This window comes from Symphalangus syndactylus, chromosome 4 (genome assembly GCF_028878055.3).
Source record: "Symphalangus syndactylus isolate Jambi chromosome 4, NHGRI_mSymSyn1-v2.1_pri, whole genome shotgun sequence".
Taxonomy (NCBI): domain Eukaryota; kingdom Metazoa; phylum Chordata; class Mammalia; order Primates; family Hylobatidae; genus Symphalangus; species Symphalangus syndactylus.
The window spans coordinates 67,648,136-67,669,816 of NC_072426.2; the positions used below are offsets into that span (position 1 = coordinate 67,648,136).

The window sequence follows — 21,681 nt, forward strand, 5'->3', positions numbered from 1 at the left end:
GATTCTTGAGTTAGCAATTGGTTGAAAGAACTGAGCTTTGTCTAAAGACTTGAAGTCAATAGAAAGGAATGCCTAAGTGAAGATAAGGAGGTCTGCTGTCTATCATGTGTTACTATACTAGAATCAGGTTGGAAAGTAAGCTACACTCTACAGGGTTAATTAAAAACCTGTTTCACGAGATTTTGTGGTTTATAGGGTATGACTCCCCTGGCCCCTTAGAAAGGAATTTGGGCAAGATTGCATATAATATATGCCTTTCTTTCTTTCTTTCTTTCTTTCTTTCTTTCTTTCTTTCTTTCTTTCTTTCTTTCTTTCTTTCTTCTTTCTTTCCTTTCTTTCTTCTTTCTTTTTTTTTTTTAAAAAGGAATCCTGGTAAGAGAAAAAAAAGTCAGGCACAGTGGCTCACACCTGTAATCCCAGCACTTTGAGAGGTAAGAGGATCACTTGAGCCCAGGAGTTTGAGACCAGACTGGGCAACATGTGAGACCTCATCTCTATAAAAAAATTAACAATTAGCTGGGCATGGTGACGCATCCCTGTAGTCCCAGCCACTCAAGGTGCTAAGGTGGAAGGATCACTTGAGCCTGGAAGGTTGAGGCTGCAGTGGGCCGTGATCATGCCACTGCACTCCAGCCTGGGTGACAGAGTGAGACCTGTCTCAAAAAAAAAAAAAAAAAAAAAGGTCAGAGTTCAGTCTTCAACTTAGCCTAAAAATACACAGTTTGCTTCTTTGGGTCTTGATTTCTGAAGGCTCCTATGTCATGTAAAACTTTGATTAAATGAATTTGTGTTGCTTTTCTCTTGTTACTCTCTCTCTTGTTCTATGGGTGTCAGCCATGACCTCTGCAATGGGTGAGGAAAAGGTAAGACTTCTTCTCCCCTACAGAGGCTCTCTTGCGAAGAGGATGTGGTCTCTTTTGGGAAAGTGGGCTGGGGCAGTAGAACAGTATTATCCTCATAAAGGCGGCTTTAGTTTAAAAGCCTACTGTGCAAAAATCAGTGATGTTGCCTGTGCAGGGGAGAAAGAGCTGTTTTCTAATCCATTGCTAGGTTTATGGCTGAGGTCACTATTGCAAAAGATAGATTAACAACAACAAAAAAAAAGTACACAAATTTATTTAATGTAAGTAACATAGGAGCTTTCAGAAATGAAGATCTGAAGAAACAGGAAGAAGTGGGTATTTTTGTGGACAGTAGTGCAGAAGTGTGGTTGCAGGACAAAAGTGTATGATCTAATGGAAATAAACTGGGGGGAACTTGGCAAGGCCTGTTCCAATTCTTCTCTGGGTCCCTGTGTCTTCAGAGATAGGGATATTCCTTTCCTCTGGGTATAGGGTGGGCACCTGTCTCACGAGGATCCTATGACTTACTTTACAGAAAGGTCACAGGGTTCTTTTAAGACCTGCTTCTGAGGAGAAGGACAGGAAAAGGTGAGAAGGATCTTCCTGCTTCTGCTGTTTTCTCAACAGCATAGAGGTGCCATAGTTTGGGATCACATGTCCTAAACCCTGTCACCTGAAACCAAAATAGAGGTCTGAGAATTGAGGACTGAGTAGGAATATGGAAAATCATTCCAGTATTAACATAAGCCATTCTTGTCGCTAGAAGCCTTAAGAATCTCTTTTTCAGAAAAGGAATTGGTAAAGTCAGTTCATGTAAGGCACAACCTTACATGAGGTAAAGTCAGTTCATGTAAGGTTGTGCCTCAAGTAAGTTCTTCAAATAAGTTCCTTACTATGCTACTTTTTATTTCTTCTAAGAACTTTCTTTTCCTAACTTAAAAATAATATATGGCCGGGTGTGGGGGCTCACGCCTGTAATCCCAGCATTTTGGGAGGCTGAGGCAGGCAGATCACGAAGTCAGGAGATCAAGACCATCCTGGCCAACATGGTGAAACCCCATCTCTACTAAAAATACAAAAACTAGTCATGCATGGTGGCATGTGCCTGTGGTCCCAACTACTCGGGAGGCTGAGGCAGGAGAATCGCTTGAATCCGGGAGGCAGAAGTTGCAGTGAGCCAAGATCTCATCATTGCACTCCAGCCTGGGCAACAGAGTGAGACTCCGTCTCAAAATAATAATAATAATAATAATAATAATAATATCAATTTATCATAAAAGGAAAAGTTGGAAAATTCAGAAAAATATAAGGAAGGAAATCTAAATCACCCATAATCTCACTCTTTAACAATAATCACTGTTGATATTTTAAGCAACTTTTATTCCACAGATTATTCTGTTTCTTAACTGAAATGTGATGGTGATTATACTCTACTGGTGGCTGCATGAGTGAGGAGCAGAGACAGAAACACAACTTCTTTGCTCAGGTTTAGAAGGGTCTCAGCCACAGCCTGGCAGCTATTGTGGGAGAAAAGTATTAATACCTTGTGGCATCATTCTTCCATTCCCTTCCAGCCTCCCTCAGCCCACCAAGGGTAGTCTCTGACCATCCAGGACCAGCTGTGGTTAGAAGGAAAGTTATATAGTAATCACCTTTATGGTCCCCAGCATAGGCTAATGTGTTAAAGGAAGGTCTACCCATGACTTTGGTGCCCTGCATCCTCTCACCAGCCAGTGTGGGCATGTGTGATTAGTCAGTGTATTGATGCATGAAAGGCAAACTTAGAGGCCAGGCATGGTGGCTCACACCTGTAATCCCAACACTTTGGGAGGCAGAGCAGGAGGATCACTTGAAAACTGGAATTCAAGACTAGCCTGGACAACATAGTGAGATCCCAGTTTCTGCAAAAATCAAACAATCAGCTGGGTGTGATGGCATGCACTTGTGGTCCCAGCTACTCAAGAGGCTGAGGTGGGAGGATCATTTGAGCCCAGGAGTTCAAGGCTGCAGTGAGCTATGATCCACTGCACTCTAGCCTGGGCAACAGAGCAATACCTTGTCTCAAAACAAACAAACAAACAAACAAAACTATCTCAGAATCCCACTGGTTTGCAGAAACAGACATTTCCTCTCTCCCGGGTCTGCAGGTCACCTGTCCTTAGCTCCAGAGTACAACTTAGACTTAGATTTAGGTAGTTCCATGTCTTTTTTTTTTTTTTTTTGAGATGGAGTTTTGCTCCTGTGGCCCAGGCTGGAGTGCAATGGCACGATCTCAGCTCACTGCAACCTCTGCCTCCCGGGTTCAAGTGATTCTCCTGCCTCAGCCTCCCAAGTAGCTGAGATTACAGGCATGTGCCACCAGGCCCGGCTAATTTTGTATTTTTAGTAGAGACGGGGTTTCACCATCTTGGTCAGGCTGGTCTCGAACGCCTGACCTCAGGTGATCCACCAGTCTTGGCCTCTCAAAATGCTGGGATTACAGGCATGAGCTACTGCTCCTGGCCCCACGTCTCTCTTATTGTCCCTGGATAGCACAGAACTGTGACATATTCTTCCCACGGTCAATGGCAAGAGTACAGACAAATGACAGAAACACATTCTGCACCTCAAGCTCTCTGCTTAGAATCCACACATCGTCCCATCTGCCACATTCTATTGGTCAAAGCAAGTCACATGGCCAAACCCAACATGAATGAAGCAAGGAAATAAACTTCACCCATTCTGGGGGAAGTTAACTGCCCAGTCACCTGACAGCGAGCAGAGAATTGGGAGCGATGGTCTGATCTTCACTCAGTGAACTGCATTAACCCCGTAGCTCTAGCCTGACTGGCTGCTCACTAGTGCTCCAAAGACACCTCTGCCTTTGTGCATGCTTGTTCTCCTCCCTGGAAATCTATTCTCATTCTTTTTTCCCCTAGCTGAATGTTGAACAGCTTTCAAGGCCTCGTTCAAACTTTGACCCACTCTGTAAAGTTTTTCTTGACCATCTCAGTCCATAGTAATTTCTTCCTTCCTGAAAATCTCTAGACTGCGGCTCATTTTGAATTTTTGTAGTCTTTTATATCTTCCCCATCGATAGATGTAGTCATCTGTCCATCTCGCTGTGTTCTATCTGTATTTTTCTTCTCCATGTGATAGCAACCTTCTTAAGAACAGGGATTTGAGGCCGGGCATGGTGGCTCATGCCTGTAATCCCAGCACTTTGGGAGGCCAAGGCAGGTGAATCACTTGAACTCAGGAGTTTGAAACCAGCCTGGGCAACATAGCAAGACCCCATCTCTACAAAATATTTAAAAATTAGCTGACCATGGTGGCATGTGCCTGTAGCCCCAGCTACTTGCAGGGCTGAGGTGGGAGAATTGCTTGAACCTGGAAGGCAGAGGTTGCAGTGAGCCATGATCACACCACTGCACTCCAGCCTGGGTGACAGGTGAGATCATGTCCCTCCCCAAAGAAAGAACAGGGATGTTTTACATGTATAAAGGGTACTCACAAATATTTCTTCACAAACTGACAACTGTTTGCTTGATTTACTCTTTATTCCAAGAAGGTGTTTAAAAAGTATTTGCTGTTTCTTTCCTATCCAGCTGTCCCCAAATGTTACGCTCCCAGAAGCTGTGAGAAAAGAGCAAGCTATGACCAAGAGTCTCATTTCCCATTTTAAACTTCCTTTATTATTCGACTCAGGTTTACCCAGTTTCCATTTGCAGGATATACTGACTAAACATTGAGTTCTGCTCACTACTTCTACAGAACAGCCCACATTGAGTGGGTGCCCACACTGCAGGTGGAAGTTCTGATCTGAAAGCAATCAGTCTTATTATTCTAAGAATTATTCCTATTCTAAGGACTGCCCTCCTCTGGCACAGATTTACTTTATGTTTTTTTGCTATTTCATTAAAATAAAAAACAAAAACAGTGTAGCATGGTCACTTAGAAGGATATTCTAAAGCTGAAAAAGTCAGAAGTATGTCATAGAAAATTCTTAGAGAAAGGTACAGCTATACATCCTGCCTCTTTAGGGTACCCTGGGGAAATGTGGCCCTTCACAGTTTAGACAGGTTCTTTCCTGCAGAGAGTGACAGATGCTCTGTCTTTCCCAGATGAGGATGATGACAAACACTTGCTCTGGAGTCTTTTTTTTTCTTTTAATTTTTTTTTTTTTTTTTTTTTTTTCTGAGATGGAGTCTTGCTTTATCACCCAAGCTGGAGTGCAGTGGGACGATTTCAGCTCACTGCAACCTCCACCTTCCAGTCTCAAGTGATTCTCCTGCCTCAGCCTCCCTAGTAGATGGGATTACAGGCGCCCACCACCAAACCCAACTAATTTTTGTATTTTTAGTAGAGACAGGGTTTTGCCATGTTAGCCAGGCTGGTCTTGAACTCCTGACCTCAGGTGATCCACCCACCTTGGCCACCCAAAGTACTGGGATTACAGGCGTGAGCCACCGCGCCCAGGCTTGGAGCCTTCATTATGCTCTCTGTTCATGCTTCCAATTCATCATACATGATTCAAATATCTGGCCTTCCTAAGCCAAGGTTTGCTTTCTAGCAGCACCCTGAAATCACTCTTGTATGAATGGGTGAACTCATGTTGGGTCACATCTTTTGTTATTGTGGAAAAAGATATGTAACATAGGACTTATCATCTTAACCATTTTTAAGTATACCCTTCTGTGGTATTAAGTACATTCACATTGTTGTGCTAGATTCTCCCCTATGGTACTTAAATCTTTTTTTTCTTTTCCTTTTTTTTTTTTTTTTTTTTGAGACGAGGCCCTACTGTGTGGCCCAGGCTGGACTCAAACACCTGGGCTCAAGTGATCTTCCTGCCTCAGCCTCTGGAGTAGCTGGGACTACAGGTGCATGCCGTTATGCCTGGCTCTGTACTTAAGAGTATTTTAATGCTGAGAAAAATTATTTAATAACTTGGCCAGGCGTGGTGGCACACGCATGTAATCCCAGCACTTTGGGAGGCTGAGGCAGGCAGATCACAAGGTCAGGAGATCGAGATCATCCTGGCCAACATGGTGAAACCCCGTCTCTACTAAAAATACAAAAATTAGCTGGGCGTGGTGGTGGGTGCCTATAATCCCAGCTACTCGGGAGGCTGAGGCAGGAGAATTGCTTGAACCTGGGATTTGGAGGTTGCAGTGAGCTGAGATCGCACCACTGCACTCCACCCTGGCGACAGAGCAAGACTCTGTCTCAAAAAATAAAAATAAAAATTATATAATAACTCAATGTTCTGCCACTAATCGGCCTTGGGAAAATCACTTAATCCTCTGTGTCCTCATCTATAAAGTAGCAATAGCAATGGTACCTGTGTTATGGAGTTCTTGTGAGGATGAAATGAAATCGTATCTGTAAAGTCTTAGCATAGGTTTCTGGCAGGTAGAATATGTTACCTAATACGGCTATTTGTGGTCTTCAAGCAAAACATTTAAAATTTAAATAGTTTTCTGAATTCTATGTCATAATCGCACTAATTCACAATATAACATCCTTTCAAACAACAAATAAAAGTTTAAAAGCCTTGGTAAAACATATTAAAATAAACTTTTCAATAAGAATTACCAAAAGAATTGTACTTGGCTAGGCGTGGTGGTTTATGCCTGTAATCCCAGCACTTTGGGAGGCTGAGGGAGGCAGTTTGAGACCAGCCTGGCCAACATAGCAAAACCCCATCTCTACTAAAAATACAAAAAGTTAGCTGGGCATGGTGATGCACACCTGTAATCCCAGCTACTCGTGAGGATGAGGAAGGAGAATCCCTTGAACCCAGGAGGCAGAGGTTTCAGTGAGCCAAGATTGCACCACAGCACTCCAGTCTGGGTGACACAGCAAGATGCTGTCTCAAAAAAAAAAAAAAAATTGTACTTGACTTATTTCCTCTATTTAAGTTAGCAGCCAGGCGCAGTGGCTCTCACCTGTAATCCCAGCACTTTGGGAGTCCGAGGCAGGTGGATCACGAGGTCAGGAGATCGAGATCATCCTGGCTAACATGGTGAAACCCCGTCTCTACTAAAAATACAAAAAATTAGCCGGGGGTGGTGGCGGGCGTCTGTAGTCCCAGCTACTCGGGAGGCTGAGGCAGGAGAATGGCGTGAACCCGGGAGTCGGAGCTTGCAGTGAGCCGAGATGGCGCCACTGGACTCCAGCCTGGGTGACAGAGCAAGACCCCTTCTCAAAAAAAAAAAAAAGTTAGCAAATCACCTTTTTTATGCGTTGTATTTCAAGGAGATATTTTAAACTTCTACATTTTATTTGTCTGCAGTTTTTTTCCTTTCTGTCCAGTAGACTTGATTCTCAAACTTCAGCATGACCAGGCATGGTGCACATGCCTATAGTCCCACCTACTTAGGAGGCTGAGCAGGGGAGATTGCTTGAGCCCAGGAGTTCAAGGCTGCAGTGAGCTATGATCATGTGACTGCACTCCAGCTTGGGTAACAGAACAAGACCTTGTCTCTAAAAAAAAAATGCAAACGAAAAGAAAAACCCAAACTTCAGTGTGCATAAAAATCATCTGGAAAGCATATTGGAATGCAGATTTCCAGGCCTCATCCCAGAGATTCCAGTGTAGCCCAGGAACATGCATTGTATCAAGTTTCAAGGTGGTCTGGGGATTATACTTGGAGAAACACTCCTGTGGTGTAAATAAACACTTGTGCCTCGATTTGGGAGGATCCTTAATTTAGTCACAGTGCTTCTGAGATACATTTTCTGCCTTTAATACATTTGTTGTGTATTATTTTGTAAAACTCCATGTTTTTACATAAAATCCTCAGCACTCTGACAGTGGTCACTCATTATATTCATGGTGCATATGGATACCTCAGCTGCACTTATTGTGTAAAAATTAGTCCTTGAGTGCTCGTGACTTTTTGGAAACTCACACACTTTATTTTTACCCATCCCATTGATATTCAGTATTAACAAAGTATGATCCAGAAATTAATACAAACCATGCTCAGAGACCATGAATCCACTTGTGAGTTCCTTTATTTCTTTATTTTTATTTTATTTTATTTTTTTGAGACAAGGTCTCACTCTGTTGCCCCGGCTGGAGTGCAGTGGAGTGATCATAGCTTACTGTAGCCTCGAATTCCTGGGCTCAAGCAGTCCTCTAGCCTCAGCCTCTCAAGTAGATGAGACTACAAGCATGCATGCCGCCATGCACAGCTAATTTTTTTATTAATATTTTTAGTAGAGACAGGGTCCTACTATGTTGCTCAAGCTGGTCTCAGACTCCAGGGTTCAAGCAATCCTCCCGCCTCAGCCTCCCAAAGTGGTGGGATTACAGGCATGAGCCACATCCAGCCTGTGAGTGCTTTTAGATCATAGTCCTCCCTGTCTTTGTTTAGGCTGGTTTTCTTTCCAGAAATGCCCTTTCTGCTTCTTTCTGTCCTTAGAAGTTGCTAAATAGTAAACCTTGTGTTGTGATTGACCCAGGCAGTTCTTTTAAAAAATAAAAGAGGTCGCTAACATTTACAAACATCTACATTTCTGGATTCTCTTGATAAGCCAGAATCCCGCCAGCCTACAAGGCCTTGAGCTCCCATGTGGCATCTGCCTGCCAGGGCAGTTCTCCTCTTGAGCATAGGACATGAGTTTGACCTTCACTCCAGCCTCTAGCTCTTGCCAGTGCCTTGGGGACTTCCAGTTTCCAGCATTTAACATGCATGGTCCACGCATGGACTTCAACAATTAAATGATGTATTTTTCTCTACTGTTTTCTATCTTCTGTTTTCTCATTGATTGTGTACACTATGGGAGGGTGAAGAGGTTTCACTCCTGCCTTGGCAATGTGGTATCAGCATTTGGGAAGGCCCTGATGATTGATTGATACTGTATGCTCTGGTTCCCCGTTTATTTCACACACTTAACATCTTTCCAGCAAGACTGTGAGTTCCTTGCAGAGTCTAGCATGGTAATGAACACTTACTGATCTGATCTTTTAACATTTTATTTAGAATTTCTACTTGGATAACAGAGGAAAAAAAGAAAGCAAGGAAACTAATGAGAAAATGAATGCTAAGAACAAGGAATCCTTACTTGAGGTAAGGTTAATTTTGCAGAGTGGAAGAAAAGAGAAGGATGTTTGCTCTATTTTTTTTTTTTTTTTTTTTTTTTTGAGACGGAGTCTCTCTCTGTCGCCGAGGCTGGAGTGTAGTGGCGCAATCTCGGCTCACTGCAAGGTCTGCCTCCCGGGTTCACACCATTCTCCTGCCTCAGCCTCCTGAGTAGCTGGGACTACAGGCGCCCGCCACTGCACCCAGCTAATTTTTTGTGTTTTTAGTAGAGACGGGGTTTCACCGTGGTCTTGATCTCCTGACCTCGTGATCCGCCCGCCTCGGCCTCCCAAAGTGCTGGGATTACAAGCGTGAGCCACCACGCCCGGCCGTTTGCTCTATTTTTAAGTCATTTGCTTCCGAGAACAATGGAAAAATCTAAAGACATACACTGAAATTTTAAGTTGGGGTGTTAAAATCAAATTATTACTAAATTATAACTATTTAGATAATTCATCTGTTTTTCTTTTTTGAGTCATTTGTTACAACATGTGGCTTTAGATACACTAAGTTGGATTAGTAATTCTTGACTTTTAAAAAGACTTGACGAATCCTCATAAAACTCATCTTCTAGCATTCCATGTTTCATTACTTAAGTGCTCCATGGAAGTCAGACATAAAGATTTCCAAATCTTCTTTAAAAGGGACCTCTAAGATGCTCTCTCAATATTTTAGATGTGGTAGGAAGTGTGAGATTTGGAGTCAGGGACCGTTACAGGAGGCGGCTCTGCCCAACACTGTTCCTGTGCTTATGGGACAGTCCCCGCCCCCCTGAGAACCTGTTTCCGAATTGTATTGAATCATCACAGAGATTCAGGGAGATGGGGAAAGCACTGTGTTGATTACCATACAGATGTCTGTGATGACCACTATTGGGGCGTGTTCCAGAAGTTCATTTGGCAATTGATTTTTTGGAAACCTCTAATGAGTTTTCACACAGTATCTATGCTAAAAATCAAGGCTCTGAGCCTTGCGTGGGGGCACACACCTGTAATCCCAGCTACTCAGGAAGCTGAGGTGGGAGGATCACTTGAGTCCAGGAGCTCAAGGCCAGCCTGGGCAACAAAGCAAGATCCAGTCTCAAAAAAAAAAAAAAAAAGAGGCTCTGTTCGCAGTGCATAACGCAGTTGAAATGAGTGCCAGATCTCAAGTCACAATTGGTCATGCTAGAACTGCCCAGGTTGTATTTCCCTGAGACAATCCATGGACCTTTTCCTGAGTTAATAAATTTTGGACCTCCCTTGAAAAATCAGAAGACCCTGGTGATGCCCTCGGCCCAGTTCCCACCTGGAGCCAATTGGCTCATGCTGAAGAGCGCCCTCTCGCGTTCACTAAGGTTCCGCCCAGGCCTTGCGCATGTCTATTCCCTGCCTGCTTTCACAGCCCAGTGCCAGATAAAGTAGCTACCGGAACCAGCTGCCACTCCCAAGATGCTGAGCTCAGGTGTTGCAGGTTCTGGTTCCTGGGAGCATGAGCACAGTGGGCATTTCCCAGGGAGGACCAACAGGATAGTCCTTGTTCCAGGACTTCAGCAATGTTTTACAGCTGGATGTAAAAGAAAATACAAAGCATGCTATGCTATGCTATGAACAATCATTATCCTGCTGTCTAATTGGGGTCAAAACTCTGAATTTAAGAGATTATTAACAGGATGACTAATACTAGCCAAATTTGGGGAGAAATTGGGGAGTGTAAACAGAAATGTTTTCTAGCTCTACTACATAAAAATGTGCTTGGAGGATGCAAAATCCAGTTATTTTGCATTTATGGAACTAAATGAGAGGATGTTGAGAGTTATAAAAAGAAAGCAAAAAGTAAGTTTGACTATTTGAATTGCAAAATAGAATAATATATAATTTTATTCTATTGATTTTTAAAACAAAATTTATTAAGAATTCTATATTTCTATGCAAGTTTTGAGATTTAAAAATCTACGTCTAGAAGATGTACGTTGTTATTCTTTTCTGATACTGATGTATTAATAACTGCCTTCTTCCTTCTTTGAAAAGAAAATTATCCCAAGAATAAAATATTAACTTATTTATTTTTATTCTTTTTATTTTTAATTTTTGTGGGTGCATAGTATGTATATATTTATGGGGTACCTGATATATTTTGATATAGGCATGCAATGTGACATAATCACATCAGGGAGAATTGGGTATCCATCCTCTCAAGCATTTATCCTTTGTATTACAAAGAATCCAATTACACTTTTAGTTATTTTACATGTACAATTAAGTTATTATTGATTATAGTCACCCTGCTTTGTTTTCAAATAGTAGGTCTTATTCATTCTTCCTATTTTTTTGTACCCATTAACTATCCTCTCCAATTTTATGTGTAGAATTAGAGATAATAATTGTTCTATTTACCAGCAAAGAAATAGTAACTTTTTTACTTATCAGGAAAGTAATAATTATTCTGTCTTCCATTTTATAATAACATTAATTGCTTTTATTAAATGCTTGCTTTTACAATATGCCAAGATTACTCACAACCTACCTTATGAAGTTGGGCTATTATTATTCCATTTTGACAAGTAAGTGGACTGAGGTTGAATGGCCCATAGTCACAGAGCTAAGTGGTGAAGAGGCCTTGAGGCCTAACTCAGGAGCCAGGATTCTTGATCAATGTGTTATTCTTCCTCTCTTCTGGCAAATAGCATATAATATAAACATATGCATTCGATCAGAGTTGTACACAAAATTGACTTTTAGTTTAAAAGCTAATTTGCAAGTTTGTTTAAATGTGAATAAAAATGCATGCTTTGTCTTTCGTGTGTGTCTTATGTCGTTGGAATCTCAATTTCAGGAAAGTTTCTGTGGAACATCTATCATTGTACCAGAACTGGAAGGAGCTCTTTATTTGAAAGAAGATGGAAAGAAATCCTGGAAAAGGCGCTATTTTCTTTTACGGGCTTCTGGAATTTATTATGTACCCAAAGGAAAGACTAAGGTCAGAAAAAACAAAAAAAAAGCACTTAGCAATAAAGCATTTCATGAGAATGAAACTAAAGAAATCCTTAAGTGGCAAGTTAAATACATTCTCTGTTGCTGTAGATTCCATAATCCTGCAACATGTATGCAAATAGGACAGTATTACTGAAATCTTTTTGAGTTTTTCCATAGCTCTCTTGAAGGTAAAAGTATTTTATCTATTTTAAAGTCAGGTTTCAAAAACGATGGCAAAAGCACTTTTCTAGAGATTATTTTGTTACTTTACCTGTCTATTTCCAAGGACTTTTTACCCCTGTTGTTCTACAGTCATTATAGTTAAATTTCTTTTATCTGGAATCATACAGGTATTGGAAGCCTTGATAAGATTTTCTTTTTTTTTTTTCTTTTGAGATAGAGTCTCACTCTAATCCACAGGCTGGGGTATAGTGGCATGATCTTGACTAACTGCAATCTCCACCTCCCAGGCTCAAGCCATCCTCCCACCTCAGCCCCCCCAAGTAGCTGGGACTATAGGCGCATGCCACCATGCCCAGCTAATGTTTCATATTTTTTGTAGAGACGGGGCTTCACCATGTTGCTTAGGCTGGTCTTGAACTCCTGAGCTCAAACAATCCGCCCGCCTTACTCAGCCTTTCAAAGTGCTGGGATTACAGGCATGAGTCACCGCACCCAGCTCTTGACTAGATTTTCCTTGAGATTTTAGCCCTTAGACTCTGAATATTTTAAAATCGTTCTCTGAGGTGTACTCTGAATTTCCCTGCCTAATTTAACAGGGTATTTTAGACACTATTTAACTTTTACTTGGTGATTTAGGATTATTGCCTCAAATTTATTAGTATGTAATAAATTATTCCTTGAAATGTAATTTTAACTCTTATTCTGACCATCAGCTCTCTCTAAGACCTTTCTTAGAGGATTAGGACATTTCCGTCTTTTGTTCACCATTAATACATGTCTAATCTGTATCTTGGGTATGCGGAAGCATTTTGCCTTCCCTTCCAAATGCAGGGCACCACCAATGGTATATTCATGCATTGCAATGCAGGAATTGCCCTCTGAAAAAGCTTAACCCACACTTCCAAGCCAATGAAGTTATGGTGAACATCCAGGTCTGCTACCTCCAGTAAGAAGACTCCTGTCTCTGTTGGAAGGCAGGAGGGGCATTATGGCTAACTCTTGGTCCAGGACAGCTAATGTTCTCCTTAGCCTCTTCCACTCTTTTCCTGCCCTTAGATCTGATGCTTTCCCATCTCTGCCATCTCATTCCAGTCCCACACTGGGCACCTCACAACTGACCCACAAATAATTTGTTTTCGAAATGTTTATGTCTTAGGCATTTGAATATAAACGGTGCATATAAATAAACATACAACAAGCAATATACTCTGTGATGAGAATTAAGTGTTTACATTTGGCCGGGTGTGGTGGTTCATGCCTGTAGTCCCAGCACTTTGGGAGGCTGAGGCAAGGTGAATCACTTGAGACCAGGAGTTCTAGACCAGCCTGGCCAACATGGTGAAACCGTATCTCTACTAAAAATACAAAAATTAGCTGGGTGTGGTGGTACACATTTGTAATCCCAGATACCGGGGAGGGTGAGGCACGAGAATCACTTGAACTTGGGAAGTGGAGGCTGCAGTAGCCTGAAATCACGCCGCTGCACTCCAGCCTGGGTGAAAGAGCAAGACTATGTCTCAAAAAAAAAAAAAAAAAAGTGTTTACAGCAGAGTTGGACAAGAATACCTTCTCTCACTGTTACCGTTAACACTGGGTTGAGGAACTAACTAGTATATTAAAGAAAAGAATAATAAGTATAACCAATATAAAAGAAGAGGCAAAGACTGATTTTTCACAGTGTTGTCTATCCAGCAATATGAGACCCTCAACTGAAAAACTGTTAGAACCAAATAAATGTATTAACTAAGAAAGTTTTTCTTTACACAAACAATATATATAATGCAAACCATAGTGCAAAAGAATCCATGCAGACTAGAAACAGAAAATGCAAAATACCTAACAATAAACTTAACAAGAAATGTTCCAGATCCATATGGCATAAAATATAAAATTTATTAAGAGAAATGAAGTAGAACTGAATCAATAGAAAGGTATCATGTTGCAGGCCAGGTGTGGTGGCTCACGCCTGTAATCCCAGCACTTTAGGAGGCCGAGGCAGGCGAATCACAAGGTCAGGAGTTTGAGACCAGCCTGGCCAATACGATGAAACCCCATCTCTACTAAAAATGCAAAGATTAGCCAGGCGTGGTGGTGGGCGCCTGTAATCCCAGCTACTCAGGAGGCTGAGGCAGAACAATTGCTTGAACCTGGCAGGCGGAGGTTGCAGTGAGCCAAGATCATGCCACTGCACTGCAGCCTGGGCGACAGAGTGAGATTCCATCTGAAAAAAAAAAAAAAAAAAAAAAAAGAAAAGAAAAAGAAAAGAAAGGCACCATGTTGCTAAAAGAAAAGTTATTAATTCTTCCCAGTTTTCTATAAATTTAATGTAATTTTAAGAAAAATATCAGTAGGATTTTATTTACTTGAAATTCACAGACTGATTCTAAAGTTCATGGAAAAAAGACATTTTTCCAAAATAGACCTTCCCAGAATTGTGAAGAACATCAAGGTAGACCTCCTGCCGTGCCAAAACATTAGATAAAAACAACACAGCTAGAGACAAACAGGTCGACAGACAGCCATCTAATATAAGAGAAGTTAAAGTTAGAATTTATATCACAGCAGTGGGGAAAGAATGTGGTATTCAACAAATAGCACTGAAATAACTGTATATCCATTTAGAAATATAATTTCCTACCTCATTCCATGTACCAAACTAAATTCTTGATTGATTAAAATATCTTTAGAGAAAAATATTGTAAAATCCTAGAAGAAAATAGAGGCTGGCTGGGTGCAGTGGCTCATGCCTGTAATCCCAGCACTCTGGGAGGCCCAAGTGGGAGGATAGCTTGAGCCCAAGAGTTCAAGACCAGTCTAAGTAACATAGGGAGACCCTGTCTGTACAAAAATAATAAAAAAATTAGTGGGGATGGTGGCACACGCCTGTAGTCCCAGCTACTTGGGAGGCTGATAGGCGGGGATCACTTGAGCCTGGGAGGTCAAGACTTCAGTGAGCCGTGTTCATGCCACTGCACTCCAGCTGAAGTGGCAGAATGAGATCCTGAAAAAAAAAAAGAAAGAAAGAAAGAGAGAGAGAAGGAAGGAAGGGAGGGAGGGAAGGAAGGAAGGAAGGAAGGAAGGAAGGAAGGAAGGAAGGAAGGAAGGAAGGAAGGAAGGAAAAAAGAAAATATAGGTTAATGTTTTTATAATTTTGAGCTGCAGAAAGCTTTCCTAAGCAAGAATAAAAACTCAAAATTATAACGGAAAAAATGGACAGATTTGACCTTATAAAGTTATTTTTAATACCTTATGGCCAAAGATAACAAACAAGAAGTGAAAGACTGACTACAGTGAGAGAGTACATTTGCAACATGTATAAACAAGTATGAATATCCATAAAATATAAAGATTTCAACAAATCAATAAGAAAAAGATAAACATACAGAAAAATGGCAAAGCTTTTAAAGGGAAAATTTACAGAAAAAGAAGTACCGGTAACCACCGCATAACTAAAAGTTGCTCCATCTCACTAGTAATCAGGGAAATGAAAATTAAACATGAGATTGATAAAATAAACAATAAAGACAATATCCAAATTTTGGTGGAAGTGGGTAAGAAAAAGGGACACTCATGCCTGGGAGCTTGGAATAGAAACTCATATGGCCAAACTGGGGGACAATTTAGCAAAATCTATGTACATGTAAAAGGGAGTAAAAATCCTTTCAAATGGCAACTCCATGCTTGACAAATCTATCTCACAGAAATACAAGCTCATATGCACAGTATTTTTTGTAATAGCTAAATATTGAAACAACTTCTAATCATCTGTAGTAGAATAGTTAAATAAATCGTTACACCTGTACAGTAGAATTCTCTGCAGTCATAAAATGAATGTCATATATTAATTCATGTCTTGATATAGAAAGACTCCCAGATGCAATGTTAAGAAAAAGAAGTCAGGGGACGGTGGCTCACACCTCTAATCCCAACACTTTGGAAGGCCAAGGAAGGTGGATTGCTTGAGCTCAGGAATTCAAGACCAGCCTGGGCAACGTCATGAAATAGAACAGAATAGAATACTACCAAACTATTAACTATGGTACCTTTGGAGAAAAGAACAAAATAAGAAAAAGGGGTGGTGAAGGAAGATGTGCATTTTATTATTTATATTTTTTAATTGTGACTAATATGCATTCGTTTGTAACTTAAAAATGTGAACTTTGAACATCCAGAAGGAAATATCTTATAAGAAAAGAATACAAGCATATGTAAAGAAATAATTGTGCACTAAGGTGTAAATAGTTCTGCCATCTACTCTTTATTCATTAACTAGTAAAGAAATATAGAAGGCGAAAGAAAAAAATAATGGAACACATTTGTAATTGAAGTGTAACCAAATATGTAGATTACAGGCTGCAGTCTTCACAGTGCCTGTTATCCATGGAGGAGAGGTCTCTGTTTCCATGGCAACACTGCCTGCAGTAAAGAGAACTTGTGAAAGAAATCCTTTTTCTCAGGAGGAAGTGCATGAAGTGTGTGCTAATTTACTAAGCATAAGTTTATCTCTCATTGTTTGTCCTGAGAGGGACTTTTTTTTTTTTAACGCTCAATCACAAAATCCATCACGGACTTAGAATGGCAAAAGTCAAAATGAGATTTCTGGCTAAGCGGTCACCTTGTCTCAACTGCATCGATAATGACATCTCAAGGACAGTCCATCCTGACTCTGGGAGTCCCCAGACAGGCATTAGAACAGGAGTATAATCTTTCACTCGGTTTCTGGGTCAGTGGCACCGATTTTCCTGGGTTGCACTCTTTTTAAAATTTAATTTTATTTTTGATTGACAAATAATAATAATTGTACAAATGCATAACGTACATAGTGATGTTTTGATACATATAATGTATGGTGATCAGATCAAGGTAATTAGCACATCCATCATCTCAAACATTTATCATTTCTTTGTGTTGGGAACATTCAATATCTTTCATATTGGGAAAGATTTATGCATAGATCTTACTAAATTGTCCCCCAATTTGGCCATATCAGTTTCCATCCCAACCTTCCAGACTTGCCTTTGAGAAAAACTATACATGGCAGATGTTTATATAAATTACCTAAAAGTCAATATTTTCTATACTAAAATACAATCCTTAGTTGTGCTATGAAGGACAACTCTGGAGAATTGTTAACTGTCATCTCAGTTGAAGTTTTGTTTTTTTTCATGTCTTTCAGACATCTCGAGATCTGGCGTGTTTTATACAGTTTGAAAATGTCAACATTTACTATGGGACTCAGCATAAAATGAAATATAAAGCGCCCACTGACTATTGCTTTGTTTTAAAGGTATGTTATAAGAAGTCATTCGTTTAGATTTATAAGCAATTTGAGTTAACTTTTTTTTCAAGGAAGAAAATGTTAAATGTTATATAGTTAGCCACATGTGTAACAATAAGGAATTGTTTAACCAAAATAGGAATGAGGGAAACATTTCTATCAATTTGGGGCATTTTCCCCAAACCCTCCTAACTGAACCTAAAACTTGAAGGTAACTCTGTCTGTGGATTTCTTCACTTCTGAAAATGAAAGTTCCACATTTTTTTTTTTTTTTTTTTTTTTTGAGACAGAGTCTCGCACTGTCGCCCAGGCTGGAGTGCAGTGGTGCAATCTCGGCTCACTGCAACCTCTGCCTCCTGGGTTCAAGCAATTCTCCTGCCTCAGCCTCCTGAGTAGCTGGGACTACAGGCGCATGCCACCACACCCAGCTAATTTTTGTATTTTTAGTAGAGACGGGGTTTCACAGTGTTGGCCAGGCTGGTCTCCATCTTTTGACCTCATGATCCGCCCACCTCGGCCTCCCAAAGTGCTGGGATTACAGGCGTGAGCCACCGGCACCCTGCCGAAAGTTCCACATTTGAAACAAATTAATTTATAATGTTATCAATAAGACTAAAAAAAGTTTTCAGTTCTTTATTTATTGGGCTCATTCCACCATAAGAAGATTTTAGACATTAGAAATTTGCAAGATTTCTTAGACAACTTATAGAAAACAGCAAAAAAAAAGTTGTTTTAATTACTGGGTCATGAAACTTAAGGTGTATATTGTCAAAAGGCAATATGTATTATCGAATGTTAGTTATGGTTTACATTTTTTGAGGCAGAGTCTCACTATGTCCCCAAGGGTGGAGTGCAGTGGCGCAGTCATGGCCCACTGCAGCCTCAGCCTCCCGGGCTCAAGCAATCCTCCTGCCTTAGCCTCTCAAGTATCTGGGACTAGAGGTGCACACCACCACACCAGCTAATTTTTGTACTTTATTTTTGTATTTTTAGTTGAGACAAGGCTTTACTGTATTATCCAGGCCAGTCTCAAACTCCTGGGCTCAGGCAATTCACCTACCTTGGCATCCCAAAGTGCTGGGGTTGCAGGCATGAGCCACCACTCCTGGCCGATTTACATTTTTTAAAATTAGAATCTCAGATCAGTCTGATCAGGACATGAGTTATTACAACCACACATGTGATGTGCTACGGGTCTTTCTGTACGCCTAGAGAACTCTGGATTGAGGACTTTGGTAAGTTTTTGTCTGGGTTTCTTTTTAGTCAAATACAATAACCAGGTGAATTCAATCATATTTAGCAATTTTGACTCCCTGAACAATTACAATCACTTATTGTAATCATCAAATAATAATTGGCTGAAATTCTTGGCTTTATCAAGGGCTCAGGATATTCAGTGGCTTTCATTCAGATGTCCTAGCCTTTTTTTTAATTCCTAAGCATCCACTTTTAATTATTTACAGATAATATTAATAATAAAAACTACTATACTAGCTCAGTCAGCCTGATACTCCCTCAGTGGTTCTCAACCAGGCATTTTGCCTCCAAGGGTCATTTGGCCAACCCTAAAGACATTTTTGATTGCCATAGCTTGGGGCATGGAGCAGGGACTACTGACATCTAGTAGGCCAGGTATGCTGCTAAATACCTTGCAGTACACAAGAAAACCCCCACACCAAAGACTTCTCTGGCCCCCAGTGTCAACAATGCTGCTGTCAAGAAACCTGCCCTAGACAGAAGAGCCCCAGAATAATGACTGTGAAAGCACTGAAGGCAAGGAGAAGGCTGGATCCATTCATTCACTCATTCATTTATTCATTTAATATTTGTTGAATGACAGCCAGGCACGGTGGCTCACACCTGTAATCCCAGCACTGTGGGAGGCTGAGGCAGATGGATCACTTGAGGCCAAAGATTCTAGACCAGCCTGGCCAACACGGTGAAACCCTGTCTCTACTAAAAATACAAAAAGTAGCTGGGCTTGGTGGTGTGCGCCTGTAGTCCCAGCTACTTGGGAGGCTTGAGGCAGGAGAATCACTTGAACCCGGGAGGTGGAGGTTGCAGTGAGCCGAGATCGCACCACTGCACTCCAGCCTGGGTGACAGAGAGAGACTCTGTCTCAAAAAAAAAAGGAAAGAAAAGAAAAGAAAAAGAAAAAAATGTGTTAAATGACAACTGTTGTTGAATGACAAGGATTATTATTATCATTATTATGTTTACTGCCACATTCCCATCACCTGGAATAGTGGAGTTTATCCCATCCCTGTCCTCATGGAGTTTACATTCAACGTGAGGAAAATGGCAAAGAACAAAAAATATGCAATGTGATGTCAAGTAGTAACAAGGAGCAATATGAAGTAGGATTGGGGCTAGGGCTGCTTTGGATGGGGTGTTCACAGAAAGGCTCTCTAGGAAGTGACATTTGACAAAACATGTGAATGAAGTGAGGGAGCAAGAATTACCTGCAGTACGAGCCCTCCAGGAATAAGAATGGGAAGTGGAAAGCCCTGAGGTGAGGGAGGTCTGTTTGGTCAGAAGGAAGAGAGATGAGGAGCACGCCCTGCCTGCTTCTGGTCCTCGCCCCTCCTTGTCTGTTCCTGATATAGGAAAAATAAGAATAATGGCAAGCACTTATATCGCATTTTCTTTATAGATGTGGTATGTGTGCAGAGAGACTCCCCAGCCAGGAAGTGGCCAAGTCAGAATGAGAACTCAGGCAGTGCGGCTCACAGGCCGTTGTCTCAGACAGTTTCTCAGGCCCCCAGAGAACTGGACATGAAGCATCACCCACTACCCTGCCCCTCCCACCTGCCCTTGAGCCACATCTTCCCATGTTTGGAATCCTAAGACCCTGATAAATTACCAAAATGGAGCATTCCAACACACTTCATCGCCAAAGCCTTGTCCACACTTCTTAAATCAGGAGAAGGTTTTGGAGAAAGTTTCTGAAACACCGGTCGGTAAACTGGCTGAATCAGAGTCACTGGAGACTCATTACAAATGCAGGTTCCCAGGCCCTAGGCCCACTAAATCAAAATAATGATGGAACCTAGGGTTAGGGTTAGGTAACGATGGAGCCTAGGAATCTTCATTTTTCCTAAGCATGGTCAAGTTTTCTACTGAGTGTTGGAATGTATCCTCACTCTAACCATCAGTGGTCATGGCTTAGCTGGTGATGAAATGGCCTTCAGAGTGGGCAGACAGGATGAAAGTCTAGCAGAAGGAAGCAGGAGCCAAAATCCCAGGGCTGGGGTCCAGAAGCCAAAGCAGGGATGTCTGTCAAGAAAAAGACAAGGTCTCTGACAAGAGTTTCCCAGCATGGGGATTTAGACACAGTGAACAGGGGAGGGACTCAGTTTCTCAAACTGACACACCAGTTTGGGACTAGGACCTACAATTGGCAGGACTTGAACTGTCTGACCTAGAACATGAGGTTATCCTGAGATTACACCAAGAATAGAAATCTTAAGTCCCAGAGTATTGAACTAGAATTTCTAAAAATTCCTACTATCCAAGGTCTGGGTCTATAAGAGAGAGTTGAGTATCTCCCCAAAGGAGAGAGGGGGCTCAGAGGTGGAGAAACCAGCAGGACTGATGGATCTGGGAGCAAGAGTCATGAGCAACCCTTGCAGAATGTGTATTTCCTTTTTTCTCAGGATGATGATCAGTTCTGTTCTAAAGCCAATTTCCTCATGTGCAATCACCCTGCTCATTTTGTTCTTAAGCATACTTCTCAGTTCCCTCCCAAAATATTGAGAATTCTTATTAATTTGCTGAGTAAAAGGGTAACTGTTGAGGTTTGGAGAACCTAATTTGTTTATGAACGTTGTGGTCACTTATTTCCCTTTTTGTCTGCTGTTTTAAAAAAATAAAAACTCTTGCTATTCTTTATTAGGGTGAGCCAATTTCCAAAATGCAAAGAATGTGTGTGTAGATTGCAAGAGGGATTAAGGATACAGGGAGGCATGTTAAGAGATTTAGGCCAGGTGCGGTGGCTCACGCCTGTAATCCCAGCACTTCGGGAGGCCAAGGCGGATGGATCACCTGAGGTCAGGAGTTTGAGACCAGCCTGGCCAAAATAGTGAAACTCCATCTGTACTAAAAATACAAAAATTAGCTGGGCGTGGTGGCACGTGCCTGTAATCCTAGTTACTCAGGAGGCTGAGGTACAAGAATCACTTGAACCCGGGAGGTGGAGGTTGCAGTGAGCCGAGATCACGCCACTGCACTCCAGCCTGGGCGACGGAGTGAGACTTTGTCTCAAAGAAAAAAAAAAAAGATTACTTGATTTCATGGCCTGATAAGTCCAGGCTGAAGTTTATTCTTCAGTATGAGCTTGATGACTATGGTCG

At 41.3% G+C, this 21,681-nt stretch overlaps 1 protein-coding gene across 3 annotated transcripts in view; it reads left to right on the top strand.

Moving 5' to 3' along the window:
- The window catches only part of APBB1IP (amyloid beta precursor protein binding family B member 1 interacting protein), a 128,538-nt gene that overhangs the window by 84,972 nt on the left and 21,885 nt on the right, over positions 1–21,681 (top strand). For all 3 annotated transcript variants that reach the window (XM_055274928.2, XM_063637293.1, XM_063637292.1), the window contains 3 exons: positions 8,816–8,902; positions 11,729–11,872; positions 17,228–17,338. In XM_055274928.2, coding sequence (XP_055130903.1) covers positions 8,816–8,902; positions 11,729–11,872; positions 17,228–17,338 — 342 coding nt within the window. The remainder of the gene's footprint in view (positions 1–8,815; positions 8,903–11,728; positions 11,873–17,227; positions 17,339–21,681) is intronic.